The following is an 18,059-nucleotide window of genomic DNA, read 5'->3' as shown; positions in this document are numbered from 1 at the left end:
TTTAAATTACAATAAACCATTTAAAGGGAAGTCAAGTAACGGTAATTGATGAGTATGGACAGTGGTTGATTATAGTGAGAGCAGTCTGAGTGGTCTTTATGGTTGAAACATTCTGAAATGGGTAAATCGTTACAACTGGTTAGTAAAGTTTAGATTGCTTCTTACTAGAAACATGTTCAAGATTACTCAAATGTAAAACAGCACACGCATTTTCCTTTATTAAACAATAAATATAGATTTAATATACAAGAGCAACTTTAAAACAGTCAAGATGGAGACTTCAAAAGAACATTCACATTTATGCATGGTTTAAAAAAAAGGACATGGTTTGAAAATCATCCAGGGCTAAATCTACACTTAATTCATCACTGCATAACATTGTTGAAGAAACCATGCCAGCACTATATGGGTTGAATTCTCAATGTTCAGATCATTTAGGTCTCAGAATATGAACAAAAGAGCTTCAGTGGCCAGATAAAAAAGACGAGTTTTGTACTAAAGTAGGAAGTCAGTGAAGAGTATCTTAACAACATTGCAATAATGTTTTTTTTTTTTTATTATGACCCCCAAATCACTTCCCCTAAGAGGCAACTGCGGAAAGGAATAGGAGATGGCATGAGGAAAGTGTCATCCTTCATCTTGTTGAAGGATCAGCAACTTGGTTGACAGCTATCAACTACCAGACATACTTTTAAGTTTACTGGGGTATATCATAGACAAAAAAAAATGGCTGAAAAAAATTCACATTAGTGGAGTGAAGTAGGAGGTCTTAGACTTAAATTAGTAACAGTGCATGTTACAGTGACATGATATGTGATATATAGACATTTATTTATATATCTATATATCTATATCCATATACGGTGACTATAAAAAATGTATTGTTTGCATTTTTAGCACTCAGCTTTCGCATGAAATTGTGGGCGTTTAGTGTTTATAATAACACATAAATTACTAACAGAATAATGACCTTGATCTGGGCAAGTACAGCTGGCTGCAACATGTTTCTAATTCCAAGTTGGCAAACCTTCAGTGCCTGATAAAACAGAACAGAAGGAAACAGCAGTGCAGGTTCATTCACGGATTTTAGTGCATAACTGTAATGGAAACTAAACAGACAGATGTATATTTTATTGACTTATTTCAGTACTGAACTGTAATGTCAACATGACCAAAGAAATAGCAGGTTGTGAAGCAAATTACCTGCATTAGACTGCTAGCGATGGTGTGGTACAGTAAAGTAAAAAAGCATTTCAAGGTAACAATATAGCGAAATAATTAGCTGACTCCAGTAGCTTGGCACTTCAGGCTTAAGCATGCCTTTAAACCTCTGTCCTCAGCTGCGACCTCCTGCACAGTTCACAGAGCTGATATTTATTTAAGAATCTGATCATTTCAGTATTCATCTCAGTTCAAAGTAATGTTCACATTTGCAACTGTTCTAGTGCTGTGAATTATACTTCCATAGTTATTTAACAATAACCTGTAAACCTGAAAAAACACCTATCCATCTGTGCCTTAATTCTGATTTTTTTAATCTTACATGGCTATTTGTTCATAGCGATGTATTCTTCTGTTTAAATACTTAACCATAAAAATAATAAGAACAGACAACAGAACCAGAATCAGCACAATCCAGACAGCAATTAAACTTCTGTGACTACAGGATAAGGAGATTTCAGACAGAAGGATTTTGGAGAGAGGTGGACCACAAGCTGTTTGATGTTGGCTCAGTACTTTATCAAGGTTATGTTGATACCAGACTATAGATTCATAATTGGAACAGTTGCATGCTATTGGGTTGTAGCTCAAATTAATTTTGCTTTTTTTAGATAAGTGACTGATTGTGTCATCTGAAATTATCTGAATTTCATTAGAAGCAAAATTTAAAGATATGTTACTGATATCAAACAATAAACTTGTGCTAAGTATGGTAAGCTTATTACTACTTACATCGAGTAATGTTAAGTTTTTAAGAGGTAGAAATGCAGTTTTATGTATAGCTGTTAATTTGCATTCAGACAAAATTAACACATGTAACACAGGTACAGAACTAAATGTATCACTTTGAATAACTCCATTAGAAAACGTGTTCCCTCGCAAATCTAGCAACTGAAGGCTTTGCAACCCTTCCAGGAGGTTTTGTTTTCCAATATCAGTGTTGGTATAAGACAAGTTTAGAACAAGCAGTTGGTTTAAGTTCTGAAAAGGCCCAGTTAAATCTTTATAGTCAATACGAGTATATGACATATCTAGGACTTTTAAGTTGATTGTGCTCTCAAAAGGTAATCGCTGCAGTTCTTGTTCAACATTAAAGCTAAAATTAAAGTATTGCAACTTAGTTAGCCCTTGTAGCTGCTCAGTGCAGAAACTTTTTGATTCAATTGAACTGTGACTTAAATCTAAAAACACAAGGTTTGGAGGCAGACACCCCTCCTTTGAGTTTAATATCCTGTGATTCCCTTTTACAGATAGATGAGTCAGTGAGGGGAAAACACCTAAATTCATGTCACATATACTTTCAAAAGAATTCTCATCCAAAATCAGGTGTGTTAGTACTTCCATACCTTGTATATTGGAAGGCAAATCACTGACACCACAATTTCTTATAATCAGCTTTTGAACCTTGTTCAGACATTGGAATGTAAGATTGGAAAAGGCTTTAAAATGTGTACTCTGAAAATTTACTTCTTTCACTGACACCTGACAGAGTGGATGGAGAGTCCTGGGATACAAATGATCATCACCTTTGAAATCCCGGTAGCTTCCCAGTTTTAGAATGTCAATTTGAAGTCCCCTGAGTCCCTTCAGTATCTCAGCTGAGTCAGTATTAATAATGCAGGCACTCAAATCTAAGCTATGAAAGTGAAATGAGTCGAAGGCTGCGTCATCCATGTATTTTAAAGCATTGCCTTTCAGATTCAGATTAAATTCTAAGGGTACATTTTTCAAAGTAGAAACATCTTCTGCCGATATATTCTGGATGTCATTCATCTGTAAATCTAGGTGTTTTAGGTGCTCAGTATTAAGTCTGTTTAAAGCATGAAGTGAGGAGATGCGGTTACTACCCAGTACCAATGTTTCTAAATTATCCAATTTTTCTAGTGGAATAAATGTCAATGAAGTAATCCCAGTTTGTGACAGAAAAAGATGTTGGAGTCTGATAGGTCCAGAAAGGGATGTTTCTGACACAAATAGCAACAAGTTTCCTGTTAGTATGAGAGTAGTCAAATAAAGATGTTCCTGAAACACATTCTCATAGATCCAGTTAATCTGAGACCTTTAAAAGAAAAAAAAAAACAAAATAAAGACAACTTATAGATCATTGCTTAATATAATTTGATACTGTAAAACCTTTACCAAAAACAAAAGTATGCACTGCAAATAACTTAATGTGAATTTTAACAGAATGCTTTAGCTGAGATATTTCATGCATGCTCACTGAACTTCTTGTCAAAGTGTCATCATTTATTTTCATGAAATTTAGCAAAATTTAGTATCCACAGAATGATGAGTATACACTCACATGAAATCATTGGAAACCTCTACATAATTAATAATTATGATTTCTTTTTTTTTAACTTGGTATGTTTTGTTTGGGCAGAGCCTGTTTACAGAGGTGACCTAGCAGAAAAGCTCTGCAAATATGAAATGACATTACAAAATTAAGAGAAAAAAATATTGAAAAATTGGGTTAGAATGCTGTAGATGTCAGCACATGCATATTATTTTTTTATTTTTATTTATTTATTTTACATTTGTTGACTGGGCTAGTCTAGCTGGATACATGTCCATTTTCAGTAGAGGCCCAGGGATATAAGCTGCAAACATAATAAAATTACAAAATAGAAATTAGAAAATAAAAATTAAAAAAATAGAAATTACAAAATACAAATTCACTACTTACACTAATAGCTTTCATGTGGAGATAAGCTCCAAATATAGCAAAATTACTATATGTAATACTTAAAAGTTACTAAAATTCTACTATATAAGAGAATTTAATAGTGTATGGGTTATAATTAAATAAAAAGTTTGTCTAAGAAGAGGAAAAGTAGTTTAGAGTCTTTGCATGGGTTTTAGATATAAGGAGGTACAGGTACACTTGAGGTTCTAATGTTGCCATTTGTAAGTCAAAAAGTAGGGGAACACGAGTTGAGGGTAGAGAACAAATGTTACACATGAGGGCTGGAATAAAGTTAGCTTCTAGGATTAAAGTTAGAGAGGGGACAACGCCCATAAGGAGGGCATATGGCAAGAAGAGTTAGTAATAGGAAAAGTGACGTTCAGTCAGGTTTAGTGCAAGGACAGAGCCAATGATTTTTCATAAGTTCTTTGAGGTGTTTTTTTGTAGAGAGATGTAGATGAGAGAGATGTGAGTGACATAGGAAGCTTGTTCCATATTTTTCCCACAACGTTGGTAAAAAGGGAGTCTCCAGCTTTATTATTAGAATTGATATTGGTGATTAGTAACTTACTAGCTGAATGAAGTGTTGCAAGATTTTTATATGGGGTGATTAGGTTAGAGAGGATTGGAGTATTATTTGGGTGATGAAGGATTTTTTGTGTGATCACTAGTTGATTATACACCAGCTGGTTTTGTAGTTCAGACCATCCGAGTTGTTTAAGGTTGTGACAGTGGTGGGTTCTAAAAGGGGTGCCAGTGGCAAATCTTGCTATATTCTTATAGCTAGTTTCGAGCTTACTTAGATTAGATTTTGATAGATTGGTGTAAATAGCAGAAGCATAGAATAGGGTAGAAGTGAGGTGGGTCTGGGCAATGGTGGTTCTAGCTAGAGGTGTGAGGTAAGGTTTAATTCTATACAAGGAGCCAAGTTTTTTATTGACCATCAGTATAGTATTGTTGATATGATCGTCATAGCTGAGGTTATTATCTATAGTAATGCCCAGGAGGCATGTAGTAGTATCAGGGGAAATAGTGGTACCGTTGTTAGAGGTAATTGTGAAGTGGATAGATGGAGACTTTTGGGTGGGAGCAAATAGTAACAATTTTGTTTTTTTGGGGTTAAGGAGGAGGCAATGGTCAGAAAACCAATTTTCAACAGTGTTAAATACTGTTTGGGTAAGGGTTTGAAGAGAGATTGATGAATTAGAAGAACATATTAGAGTAGAGTCATCGGCATATTGAATACAGGTGGCTTGAGAAAAAACAGTATTGAGGTCATTAATAAAAATGGAAAATAAAAGAGGGCCTAAAATAGAGCCTTGTGGGACTCCAATGTTTACGGGGAGGGGTGTGGATAGGTTATTATCCCAGAGCACTGCTTGATGTCTGTTTTTTAGATAGGATGTAAACCAAAGTATTGCTTGAGGGTCAAGAGATTGTGCTTTTAGTACACTGATTAGTAAGTCGTGGTTAACCATATCTAAGGCTTTCGATAGGTCAATAAATAATGCAGAAGACAGGGAATTATTATTTCGATTTCTGTTTATACAGTCAGCAAAAGTTAGCAGGGCAGTGGTTGTACTGTGAAAGGGCCTAAAGCCGTACTGGCAGTTGGAAAGTAAATTGTTGTTGAGCAGGTGTTGAAGTAGTTGATGGTGAATACATTTTTCCATTATTTTGGCAAGTGGGGAGAGTAATGCAATTGGATAGAAATTAACCATATCTAAGGCTTTCGATAGGTCAATAAATAATGCGGAAGACAGAGAATTATTATTTCGATTTCTGTTTATACAGTCAGCAAAAGTTAGCAGGGCAGTGGTTGTACTGTGAAAGGGCCTAAAGCCGTGCTGGCAGTTGGCAAGTAAATTGTTGTTGAGCAGGTGTTGAAGTAGTTGATGGTGAATACATTTTTCCATTATTTTGGCAAGTGGGGAGAGTAATGCAATTGGATGGAAATTGGAGATATCAGTGGATTTGCCTCCTTTATGTAAAGGGATAATGTGGGAGACTTTCCATAAGGATGGGATGCTACCTTCTGTGATGGTACAGTTTATAAGGATGGATATGGGATAAGCTATGACTTTGGAAGCTATTTGAAGATATTCAGCTGGCAGGTAGTCAGCAGAAGGGGTACAAAGCTTGAGTTTTTGAAGGAGTTTGCAGATAAAGGATGTTGGTACAGGTTGTATGTGGAAGGAGGGCACTGGACTGTATATGTTTTGTAAAGGGTTGGGAGGACTGGGAGGGAGTGTCTTTGCAAGATTTTGAATAATTTCAGTGAAGTAATTATTGAAGGCATCAGCTATTTGCAAAGGATTGTCATGAGGAATTGAAGTTGGGGCTGGAGTTTTGGAATGTCCTGGTCGGAGAAGTTTATTGATGCCTGACCAGAACTTTTGTGGGTTTTTTGTATGAGATTGTTGAAGGTGGAGATAATATTTTTTTTTGTCTACTATAATTTCCTTTTTGGTTGCATTTCTTAGCTATTTAAAGAGTAGATGGTCTGCAGAGCTCTTAGTGGCTCTCCATTTGGCCCATATTTTGTTTCGTAGGAACATTTTTTCCTTGGTTTGTTGTGTGAGCCATGGAGCTGCTTTGGTCCTGACTCTGGAGGATCGAAGGGGGGCATGGAGATCCAGGATTTGTAGGAATTTAGTATTAAAGTAAGAAACAGCTTCATCTAGTTTGAGGTGTTTCAGAGGTGACCAGTTACAGGCTTTTAGTTTGTTTTGAAAGCTATCTACTTGGAAGTGTTTCTTTGTATGGAAGGTTATAAAGATGTTATTGGTAGGATTATGAGCCTTTTGCCTTATTATATAGGTTAAAACATGGTCGCTAATGTCATCAGGTAGTGTTCCTGGTATATAGGTTTCAGGATGACTATGAACAAGTATCCAGTCAAGAGTGGTTTCTTTATTACTAGGTTTGTGGATTCTTGTGGGGGTGTTTATTATTTGGGTGAAACCATAAAGATTAATGTGGGTGTTAGGATTAGGGGAACTACAGGTAGTCCAGTCAATATTAAAGTCACCTAGTACTATTGCTTCTTGAGGAAGTAGGGTGGAAAGGCTACTAAGAATGTTTTCAAGAGTATTAGTATTATTTCCAGGCAGGATATAGGTACAGATTATAAAAATAGATTTAGATTTATTAAGTTGTAGTTTAGTAGTAAGGGTTTCGGCATTGGTATTAGGAGGTAGAGGTGCATTATAGGATGAAACTTGAAGTTCTGATTTATATAAGATGGCTACACCACCACCCTTTTTGGAAGTACGGTCACATCTGAGGATGTTGTATCCAGGTGGGGTTATTTCTAGGTCATGAGTAGAGGGTTTTAACCAAGTTTCTGTAAGACAAAAGATATCAAATGCATGAACTTGTAAAAGAGCATGTAATTGACTGAGTTTGTTGTTAATGCTACGGATGTTAAGTTGAGCTATTTTGAGAGCATTGCCTAATTGTGTGGAGGTAGAAATTCCATTAGATGTTTATGTTTGTGGATTATTGATATTTTGTTGGTTATTGTAAATTTGTTGATTAGGGCCAGGATTAGGATGAGTATCTCCATCTAATAAAAAATGAATAGGATGTTTTAGTACAGTCTTTATATTTTTAAAGTACTTGGGTGAGCTTAACTTGCTGGGGAGGTAGGTAATATGAGAAGATCTATGAAACTTTGGGAGTAAGTAAACTGAAGTGGAGGTTATATTGCTATGGGAGAGGGAGCTGAGATGTGAGTTTGGTATAGTTTGTTGGTGGGGATGTTTATTATTAACTAGAGAGAAGTGCTCATAGAGGGTTAGGGTGTAGGGTAAAGTTAGGAATAGTAATGAAGAAGTTATAAAAATATAATTTTTCAGGTTAGAGTTATGTAAGAAGGTCATTTTAGAAAGTAGGTTTAGTGAGGTAATGTAAAAAGTAAGATAAAGTAAATAAATAAGGTGTGGTCTGGTAGTTTAGAGGGATAATTGTACCTTAGTAAAAAAGGGTGGGGATGATTAAGGAGATAGTTATGGGAGGAGTTCTCAATTGAAGTCTAAGATGATAGGGAGTTTAATTATGTGGATGTGGCTTGTTATGTTTAAGTTTAACAGCACTGGGGGTGGGTGGAAATTGGGGGGTAGGGTAGGGGAGCGGAGTGAGCCCTCAGGGCGACAATCAGAGATGTAGCAGGTTCCAGGTGCAGTGAAGGTGGGCAGTGGCAAGTAGAGTTTGGAAGAGCAGGTTGGAGGTAGAAATGGATAGAGGAGTGGGGGTAGATAGAAAAGAAATTATGGAGCTATAGGGTGTAGAAGGAAAGGAATAAGAGCAGCAACACAAAGCAGGCGGTAGAGTAGCTAGTCTGGGGAGCAGTCAGGGACAAGATCCAGGGAAGAGGCTAGGAAAAAGTGGGGTGAAGAAGTAATGGCCTGAGGCTACCTAGGAGCACCACCTAGTGGGCAAATGACAGAATGGAACAAGGTAACTGAAATAAAAGTAGCAGTGAAGGGGAGCGACAGGTAATGTGTACAGGGGGTAAGGGAAAAGGGCAGTAGGAAACACAGACAGAGAGGGGTATGGCTGCTGGTACTCTGAACTCAGTGGCTTAAGTACTATCTCTGCGTGATACAGGATAAAGATGCACAGAAACAGTCTACCACCTATGCGCTGTAAAATTAGGCATACACATTCCAAGAAATGATTTATTTTCTATCAGAACTTCAGTCCACTGGCAGAAAAGACAGAAAATGACACTTTACGAAACATTCAGAAACCTATTTGCAGTAAAACATATATTATGTCTAACAGTTTAAGACAAACTCCTAATTGACGGAAACTCTTAACTTTCAATGGTTGCATCCTGAGACTATTGAGAAAACCAAGTTATAACCCCACAGTTTAAGCAGATGTTTATATTTCAACAACTATTGAGAGTTACTAAAGAAGCATAAATGACAAACTGTTCAGCCCAAACTGGTCTTTATAGTGGTAACATTCCTTAGATTCATAGCCCTAAACTGGATTTTATAAATCACAATAAACACTGTATTTATTAATTTTTGTAAACAACTTGCATCATCTCAATAACCTCTTGAGATACACAGTACTCATAATTCCAAAATCTTTGACATGGAATGATGTGCCCAATTGAGTTTTTTACTGCATGCCCCATTCCAAACAGTAGGGCTCTACCAGTCTCCAGTTAGCATACTGGGAGAATCCTACACCTGATTCCATAAGGGACTTGGGCTCACCTCACCAAAATCAATCATCATTATACACTGCAATGCACAATGCTGAAACTGTGTGGAAGCCCACTAAAATAAATGGTCTTCTTGTCAAGGTAGAAACTTGACTTACATGAGTAAGTATTACAGGCTGTACTGGGATGGGAAGCTGGACAGTCTTCACTTATTACTTCTATATACAGGTGTTGCCAAGATGATTTAATTCTGGGATGGGTTGTGTTTTCTTTTGTTCCTTGTGGCCAGGGCAAGATGGGAGAGGCCACATGCTCTCACTACTCCAGTGTTTTGTAATCCATCCTACTATCAGTGGCATCTTATTCAACCAGGGGTGAGCTTTCATGTGAAACTAAACATTTGCATCTGTGCTGCTTGCTTGTTGACAATATGAATATATAGTTTATGCATACAATTTAATATCTCTTTAGTTGTGCTAGACAGAAGTTACCAATCAGTACAGTTGTATTGCCTATAATGTAGACTTTAACAAGACAATTTCCAATAACTAATATATAGCATGGTTTTGCAATTGTTACTCTAGATATGAACAGGCAATATTAGATGTCTAGAGGCATTACTATGCTCTTCCTAGGGAAGCACCAGGAGGTGTCATTTGGTTTGAATGAGATACAGATGTCAACATTGCATAGAACATACATTACCATTTGTATTACATTATAATGTACTCACTAAATCAGATAATATGAGTGACAATTAAATTTTCTGTTGTTTTTTTTTCCAAAATGTGTTATGTAGATAGTTTTGGCCTACAGACTCAAACTTATCTTTATTATGAAGAGGTATACTCAAGTGAAAATCCACCTTGACATCATTTGAGGAATCTGCATCTTTAAATTATGTAACTGTATGTTTTTTTGGTTATTTCCAATTCCTTATATGAATGCAATTAGCAAAGAAGGAGATAAAAAGATGCTAACAAAAGTCCTTCTATATGACTATAAATTCAAAGCCTTACTGCACATCAGTTAGAATTCTAAAGACCATGAAGACTAAAGCCAGCCCAACATTCATTCCAAATCAAGTGTGACTTTCTGCAAGTTTAAAACTTACGATTAATTTTACATTCACTGTAAGGGTTGCATTTTAAGTATGAAGCCTTCTCATTTAAGTTCTTTGAAACATTTTAAGGATCTAATAAGCATTATGAATAATCTCTAGATGCATGTTATGACATAATGAGATAATTGTTTTGCATGTTTTAGTAGGGGAGAAAGTAACTGTTTTGCTGAATAGTAATAATGTAATTCATGGGCCCATGCTTTACAGCCTTGGCCCCACATGCCTGCCGGCCATCAAGTGCTCTTCACATAGTGTTTGCACTTTTTTCTGTGATGGTGGGGTTTATTATCCAAGTGGACATGAAGAGGGCTTAGGCACCCTTCTTCACCACCTTCCATCTTCAACCAGTGTCTATGCCTGGGCATACAAATATATGAAGGTATTATACATAATATTTATTTTTTCCTAATTTGGTAGTATGGCCAACTTAAAATGCATAGCAGTTAACATCAATGGATTAAATAATGGCTGTAAAAGGGGTAGTTTATACATTTTTTTAAAAAATATTTTATTCCCAAGTTATCTTTTTACAGGAAACACATTTAAAAAAGGCAGATTTGGCCTGACTTAACAATAAACACTATTCTGTATTGACTATCTCTCATTACAAACAAAAGAGATGAGTGGTGGCTATTTTATGGAACACTTCTTTGCCTCTACCTAAAATCCTGAACAGATTGAGTGATGAAAAAGGCATGTTTTGTTCACTGACATTAGAGATTCAGAGGAAACCATACACTTTTATTATGTCTATTGTATACCTAGATTGGGACTATTACTTCTTCAGGTGACTTTAATTGTATTTTATTTGACAAGGATACTGACACTAGCTGTAAAAGGAAGAAACCTCCCTCAGTCAAGGCTTTGTTGGAGTTCCCTGACCTATATATCTGAGTAAAAGTGACCTAAACAAGCTATCAAGCTGCTACCACAACATTGCTAGATTTGCAGCTGGAGCAGCATATAGAACACTCCACTGTCTGAACTTAAACTGGGATGGCTTGAACTACCCAGCCTACTACAATATAACCAAATAATAATTGGATATAAGATTCTATACCAACCTGAAAATACACCGATACTTAAAAACCTATTTACCCCCATAACAACCTCAAGACCTACACTCATATAACAGACTGTTAGTTCAAATAGTTAAATCCAACAACGCAGCTAGTGACTCTTTGTTCACTATCTCTGTTGGCAAAACTTGGAACTCTCTACCTTCTGAGCTTACTACGACCCCCCCCCTCTCTAACCCAGTTCAAAAAGGGCTTTAAACAGTACTATAAAACATGTTGGTTATGTCCCTGCCTTAACCCTGACTAACTCAGATCTTAACCCTGACTAGCTCAGATCTTATAACCATGCTATTACTTCACTTAGACTGCATAATACTGATTGCCTATGAACTCTTTATGTTGTAACAGTGGGAAATCGCAATCTATTTCTAATCATTGTCTTCTATTGATGAAAAGTAATTTGTAAACTGTGTCTCTGAGATGCAATTGTAAACTGTGCTATTTTCATGTATGTTTTATACATTTTTTAAATAAGTTCTTGGAGTTTTTCTCCCTGGGCCTCCACTGAAAATGGACATACATCCAGCCGGACCATCCCAGTCAACAAATGTAAAATAAATAAATAAATAAAATATAATATGAGAGATATAAATGAGTTTTCAGTATTGGACTCACTCTTCTTTACACATTTCTCATACAGACCTGGAACGCAATCACAAATAGAGAGAGTATATGTTTCAAATGAGATCACTAGTAGAATAGATAATGTTAAAATAGTCTCCTGCCCATATTGAATTCTAGTAGTAACATCCCAATTAAAATGAGTCCTGCATATATAACCAATATGATAGATTTTAAGGAGTTCTTTAGTAAAGAAATTCAAACTTTTATTGAAATTAATCATACAGGTAAAACCTCAGAGATTTTTGTATGGGACTGTTTAAACATGTACCCTTTTGACAAAATTGCAAGTTGGTAGGCACAAAAAAAGAAACAATAGACAAAGAATTGATAGAGTTACATGAGAAAATTGATAAGTCAAAATTAGATAGTCAAAAAGGAAATAACTTATTGGAAGAAATAAATACCTTAAACAGTAAATATTTAGACGTTTTACAACATAAAACTATGATAAATTTAGAAAAGATTAAAATAACTATTTATTCCGCAAATCCTAAACCCATGCATAAATTGGCTACTAGAACAAAAATGATTGTTCAATCTAACCACGTCAAAGAATTATATTCCTCTAGCAGTAAAAAGAAGTTTGCTGAAATAGAAGATATTCTGGATGTTTTCAGGTCCCATTTTAATAAGATTAATCAGCACAAATCAACAATGGATGCACAAGATCTAATTAAAACATTTACAAAAAATATACTGAAAATAAACTGTCAGAAGATCAAATAAAAATAATTGACATGCCTATATCAATGTCTGAACTCAAAATATAAATTAATAAATTAAAACACAATAAGGCACCAGGAAATGACAGTATAATACCTGAACTATACAAAATGATGACTAATAATGCTTTAAGTATTTTACTAGATGTATTTCAATAGTTAAAGGACTTATGAAGGTACCACTATCCTGGAAATATACCCTAATATCCCCAGTTATAGAACCTGACAAAGGCTCAACACAATATTGTTCATATAGACCAATTTCATTATTAAATGTAGATTATAACATATTCATGGCAATCTATGCCTCTAGAATAAAAACAATTCTTTCAATGCTGATAAACAATGATCAGACTGAGTTTATAATGAACATGAACACTATGATAATATCAAAAGAATACTATCATTAATTGATTACACCAATAATTCAAAAAAAGAACTAACTTTGGTCAGTCTGGATATCAATAGTTCATTAGATTCAGTTAATTAGGAGTATTTACTATTAGTACTGAAGGAATGCTTTTTTTTCAAACAACTACTTACAATTCATAAGATCATAGGTTCATAAGAGATTACTAGGTTATCGACCTGGAGGTCATTTTAAGCTTAGCTGTTTTATCCCAATTTAATACCATAGAAATGCTAGTCAATACCGAAGACTGCATTTAGTGATAACTGCCTATATCCAGGAGAGTTGTGGGGCCTATCCCTGGTAAGAATTTATGGTGCCCCATTCACTAGTCCAGGTTCTGGAAAATATATCTGTCCCTCCAGCATGTCCTATTTTAAGTCACAGGCCATATTTAGGTCCCTGGACCAGGTATCCTATCCCATTTGATTTATGGATATACAGCAAGTTCATTAGGTTTGGGTCTTGGGTTGCTTTGTAGGCCAGTCATAATTCTCCCCTAAGAAGTCTGTATGATATGGAGTATAGTGACAGGGGCTTTAGTCAGTCTATGTAAAGGAAACTCCTTGATCTTCTTTGTTAGAAACCTCTGAGGTCCCTCCAATTGCTGCAGGTGCTTTGTACTATACCTGCTGAATGGGGAGTTATATTCAATTATGGTCTGGATAAGGGCAGAGTATAGGGACGTTATAACCTCTTTTGCTCTTGAATTGATACCTTTACTAATGAAGTATGCTACATAGAAAGCTTTCCTTACTATAGTAGACACATGGTGGTCGAAGTTAAGGTCACAGCGATCTCAGGTTCCTCACCACTTTGTCAGTACTTAGGGTTTTGTTGCTGATTTGATTGCATGAGGGGACATTGTTTGTGCTGAAGTGAAATATGATGCATTTGTTTGCATTCAGTTTGAGACTGTGACTAATATACCAGTCCTTGGTCTGTGTGAGACCCTCCTAGAGTATACTGACATAATTTGGGGATTCAGTGATTGCAATTAGTTTGCAGTTGTCTGCAAACTTGGTCAACCACAACCCCTTTTTTGACCTGAACTTCTGAGAAGTATATACTAAACAGTAGGGGGCCCAGCACTGACCCCTGTGGCACCCTGCTGGTAACAGGTCTACTGGTTGATGTGGAGTCACTCACTTTGATAGTGTGTGCCTGGTTTGTGACTCAGTAGGTAACCCATTTTACAAAGAAAGGGCATACATTCAGTTTGCCAAGTTTATCGGTAATGCCTGAATTTGAGATTGTGTTGAAAGCCTTTGCCAAGTTAGGGTATGATGTGTGCACAGATTTGCCCTTGACAATGGCCCAGGTCACATTTTCAAAGAAATCCACCAGATTTAACAGGGAGGATCTGCCCTTGATGAAGCTGAATTGGGTAGGATCCAAGGTTTAGAGATCACCTATGTCTTTATTTATGAGGTCCATAATGATATGTTCTATGGCCTTACAGATGAGACTGATCAGGCTTATGGGTCTGTAATTCCACAGGTCTGTTGCTAGGCCACCTTTGTGAAGGGGAACAACTGTTGTTGTTCACCATTCCACAGGAACAAGGTCTGTGGTTAGGCTATGATTGAAAAGGACAGTTACAGGTAATGCAAGTTCATGTTTTGGCCTGTTTAGAAGACAGCCAGGGATGTCATCTGGTCCCATAGAGGTTGTTTTTTCACCTTGGACAAGGCTTTGAGGACCTGCTCTTCAGATCTGTAGGGTGGGGGGAAGTTTGGGGGAAGGTTTGTGATATGTGAGGAGGGGTAAGGGAGTGAAATTTTCACCAAACCTATCCACTAGCAGGTTTGATATCTCTGTGTGGTCAGGGCGGGTGACACTGTTGGTCACTAGTTCTGCACATGCTTGGGTCCTACCTTTTAGGTATGTACATAGCTATAAAAGGTCTTATGGCTATCCTTGGCTGTGCTTGCAAGTTTTTCTCAAAGAAGCCCTTGGAGGATTTGACAAATTGTCTTATTTGTCTGTTGAGGCTGAGTAGGGTGCTTTTCCATTGTTGCAGCCTTGCCTTTGTTTTCTTGGACAGCAACTTTTTGCATTTATTGTAAAGTTTGTTGATGCTGGATGTCCACCATGCTTGTTTTTACTTGTGGCATGGGCTTTGATTCTTTCTGGCACAGCTGAGTTTATACAATTATGTCAGTGATTGTACAGGGCTTTAGTGCAAGTTCTGGTGAAGTTACCACTTCCAGCTTGGGGTGGGGCTTGTAATGCATTTGTACCTTCACCTAGGAGGGTATAGCTTGCCTTGGTGAAGGTTTTAGTCTGATTCACCCTTTGTGAGTTTTGGTGTTAGTGCCAATTTGAAGGTGACTGATTTGTGGTCAGTTTTAACTAATGAGGGTCCTACAGCTGCGGCAGTGCATCTGCTTGACATGTTGTTGATGACCAGATCTAGAATATTTGTTCCTCTTGTCAAGGTATGGGCAATTAGTTCCAGGGCATTTGAATTAACAAAGTCAAGGAACTTTTGCACTGGCGAGTTAAGGCTAGCATAGTTTTCCCAGTTGATGATGGGATATTTGAAATCACCTATAATCAATGTGTTCTTTAAGATTTTGATTGTCTCCAGTTTGGTCAAGTAGGCCTCATGGGGATCATGACACATGGAGGTGGATCTATAACTGGCTATGATTTGAATGAGGGTCTAACCCACTGTAACCTTGACTTGTAGTAACTCTATGGAGTTTTCCAGTCTAACTAGATGGAAGGTAAATTTATCTCTAACACAGATTGAAACACAGCCTCCTTTGTTTTTCACATATTCATTTTGTGATCTAAAGGTGTGGAAGGCCTTGTAGCCTTGAAAGGCTGGGGGTACTCTCTGAGGCATTAAATCAGGTTTCTGTGGCTGCAAAGACATCTACATCTTCTAGTCATAGAATGATTGCAGGGAGTGCAGTTTTTGGTTTAAGCTCCTAGCATTTAGCAACATGACCCTTATTTTGTTCTGATTGTTTAAATTCACATCAGTAATGTTGTATTCGAGACCTTGCCTAAAAAGGCACTATGGGGACCCAAGAACCTTTGCCAATAACTGAAAACATAGAGGTGACATATGAAACCACCTCTGGCAAACCAGCAAGGTTTGTCGATTATGGATTCCCAGGCGGACAGGAACTGGATCCTCTTTGAATGACACCAAAAACTAAGCCAATTATTGAAATCAATCATTTTTTGTTTATACTATGGCATCATTCTAGGTGAGGGTAGTATGCTGCTCAAGGCTAGGGACATACCTGCCTGGGACACATACACAGATAGCTTAACCATGTCTCTCTTCATATAGTCTAGTGAGGTATGTCTCAGGTCATTCACACTAACATGAACTATGACAGAGTCATAATGATACTTGTAGCTGAGAGACCTGAGTGCATGTGTGATCTGATGAATCCTGGCACTGGACAGACAGCTGACCTTGACTTTTTCTTTTTCTAACCTGGTGAGTGGGACATCTGTGTGTCTCACCATTGAGTCTCCAATGACAAGAAAATTTGTTTTTTGAGTGTTATTACTTACGGGCTTGGTGCTGTGGGGACTGTGATAGTTGTAGCAATCTTGTGTTTTGGAGGTCTCTGGTGTTTAGGTAATTTTTTCAAGAGAACCTCCACATATGTATATTTTTGTGTTTGATGCGTACTATGTATAGGAGTAATGGTAATATGTGCATATGCAGTGGTGAGAGAGTTAACAACATCATCCGTGTTACTGTTTTGAGTGCAAGAGAACATGGATTCAAGATTCTTGGTGTAGATACATCTCTCACACTCTGTACTAGAGTGAGTTATTAGTAGAGTGATGTTGGTGAACATGAAGCAATTGCTACACTGCCTTAAGAGGCTCAAGTCAACAAGGTTGGTAGGAGAAACAAGGGTAGTCCAACTGTCCATAATGCTAGGTTGAAGACTGCTGTTACTAGGGGTGGCTTTTCAGAACTGATCATGGAGGATCTCAGTGGATGGATATTTCTGAATGGGTTTTAGGAAATATTGTTGAATTTAACTGTCTGGTTTTGATGCACAATTACATGGAAGTGCATTGTGCACCATGGTATACAAACAAGCAGAAACCTGCTCAAATGCAGAGCTTAAATGCCAAAAGCTAAAAACCTAAAAAAAAATGTTTAAAAGATTTGAAAGGGCAAATGAGGATGCTTATTCCAAGCCCTAGACCAGCCTCCCTTTACCAGACAGGTCCCAATCAGCCCAATCCTCTTACTAAAGTGCAGTAAGACCCCTTCCAATCCAAGATGGTCAGGAAATGTGCTCAGAACAAACAACTACAAACAGACAAAATGCAGCAAGCATGTATCTGGGCTATGCTACAGCTATTAGCTACCTACCCTTGTTTCAGCAAGAAACACTAGAGAATGTTTAACACAGCATAAAAATAGAAGCAAGACACTAGAAAATGTTTAAAACAGCAGAAAATCATCAAGGAAGCCTTAAAGAATGTTTAAACAGCTAACATATCAGTTATTTAAACACTGCTTGCTGGGAAAACCTGAACATTCAGACAGCTAGCTTTAAAACAGTGAAAAATAACGCTGCCTAACAACAAGGAAACACCGGTGATGTCACGTCCGTTCCTAGATCGGTTTGCTGATTGTTTGCGTACTGAAAGGAATCCACTAGTACTGTTTGTGGAAGAGGATGAGTGCTCGGCTCCTACGAGCATTTTGGATTATGATCGTGAAGGGTTGAATTGGGCTGTGGAACAACTGGAGCAGGACATGTTTAGATTGAAACGCATGCAGACTCAACGGCAGCATTTCGAAGTCTGCATACAGCGCCGTTTAATACCTAGAGGCCTCAGAGTACTGAAGATGCCAACAACTGGCACCCTGTACCCAGAGCTACTGTACGACTGGCAACAACTAAACATTGAGGTAAGCCTCAAATACATGAAATTGATGAATGCTTTTTTTTTTCTCCCATTAGAGGAGAAACTTAGAGAAGATATCAGAAAAGCCAAGAACAATATCTTGAGTGT

The 18,059-nt window shown here is 37.2% G+C and overlaps 1 protein-coding gene across 2 annotated transcripts in view; it reads right to left on the bottom strand.

Moving 5' to 3' along the window:
* Positions 1-209: 209 nt before the first annotated feature.
* The window catches only part of CD180 (CD180 molecule), a 401,296-nt gene continuing 383,446 nt past the window's right edge, over positions 210-18,059 (bottom strand). For both annotated transcript variants that reach the window (XM_044063742.1, XM_044063741.1), the window contains exon 4: positions 210-3,280. In XM_044063742.1, the coding sequence (XP_043919677.1) occupies positions 1,540-3,280 (1,741 nt within the window). In that variant the 3' untranslated portion in view covers positions 210-1,539. The remainder of the gene's footprint in view (positions 3,281-18,059) is intronic.

Source organism: Protopterus annectens, chromosome 2.part2 (assembly GCF_019279795.1).
Source record: "Protopterus annectens isolate FY-2018-M chromosome 2.part2, PAN1.0, whole genome shotgun sequence".
Classification (NCBI taxonomy): Eukaryota; Metazoa; Chordata; order Ceratodontiformes; family Protopteridae; genus Protopterus; species Protopterus annectens.
Note: the sequence above shows the minus strand (reverse complement) of the source record. Positions and strands in the feature narration are given on the sequence as shown.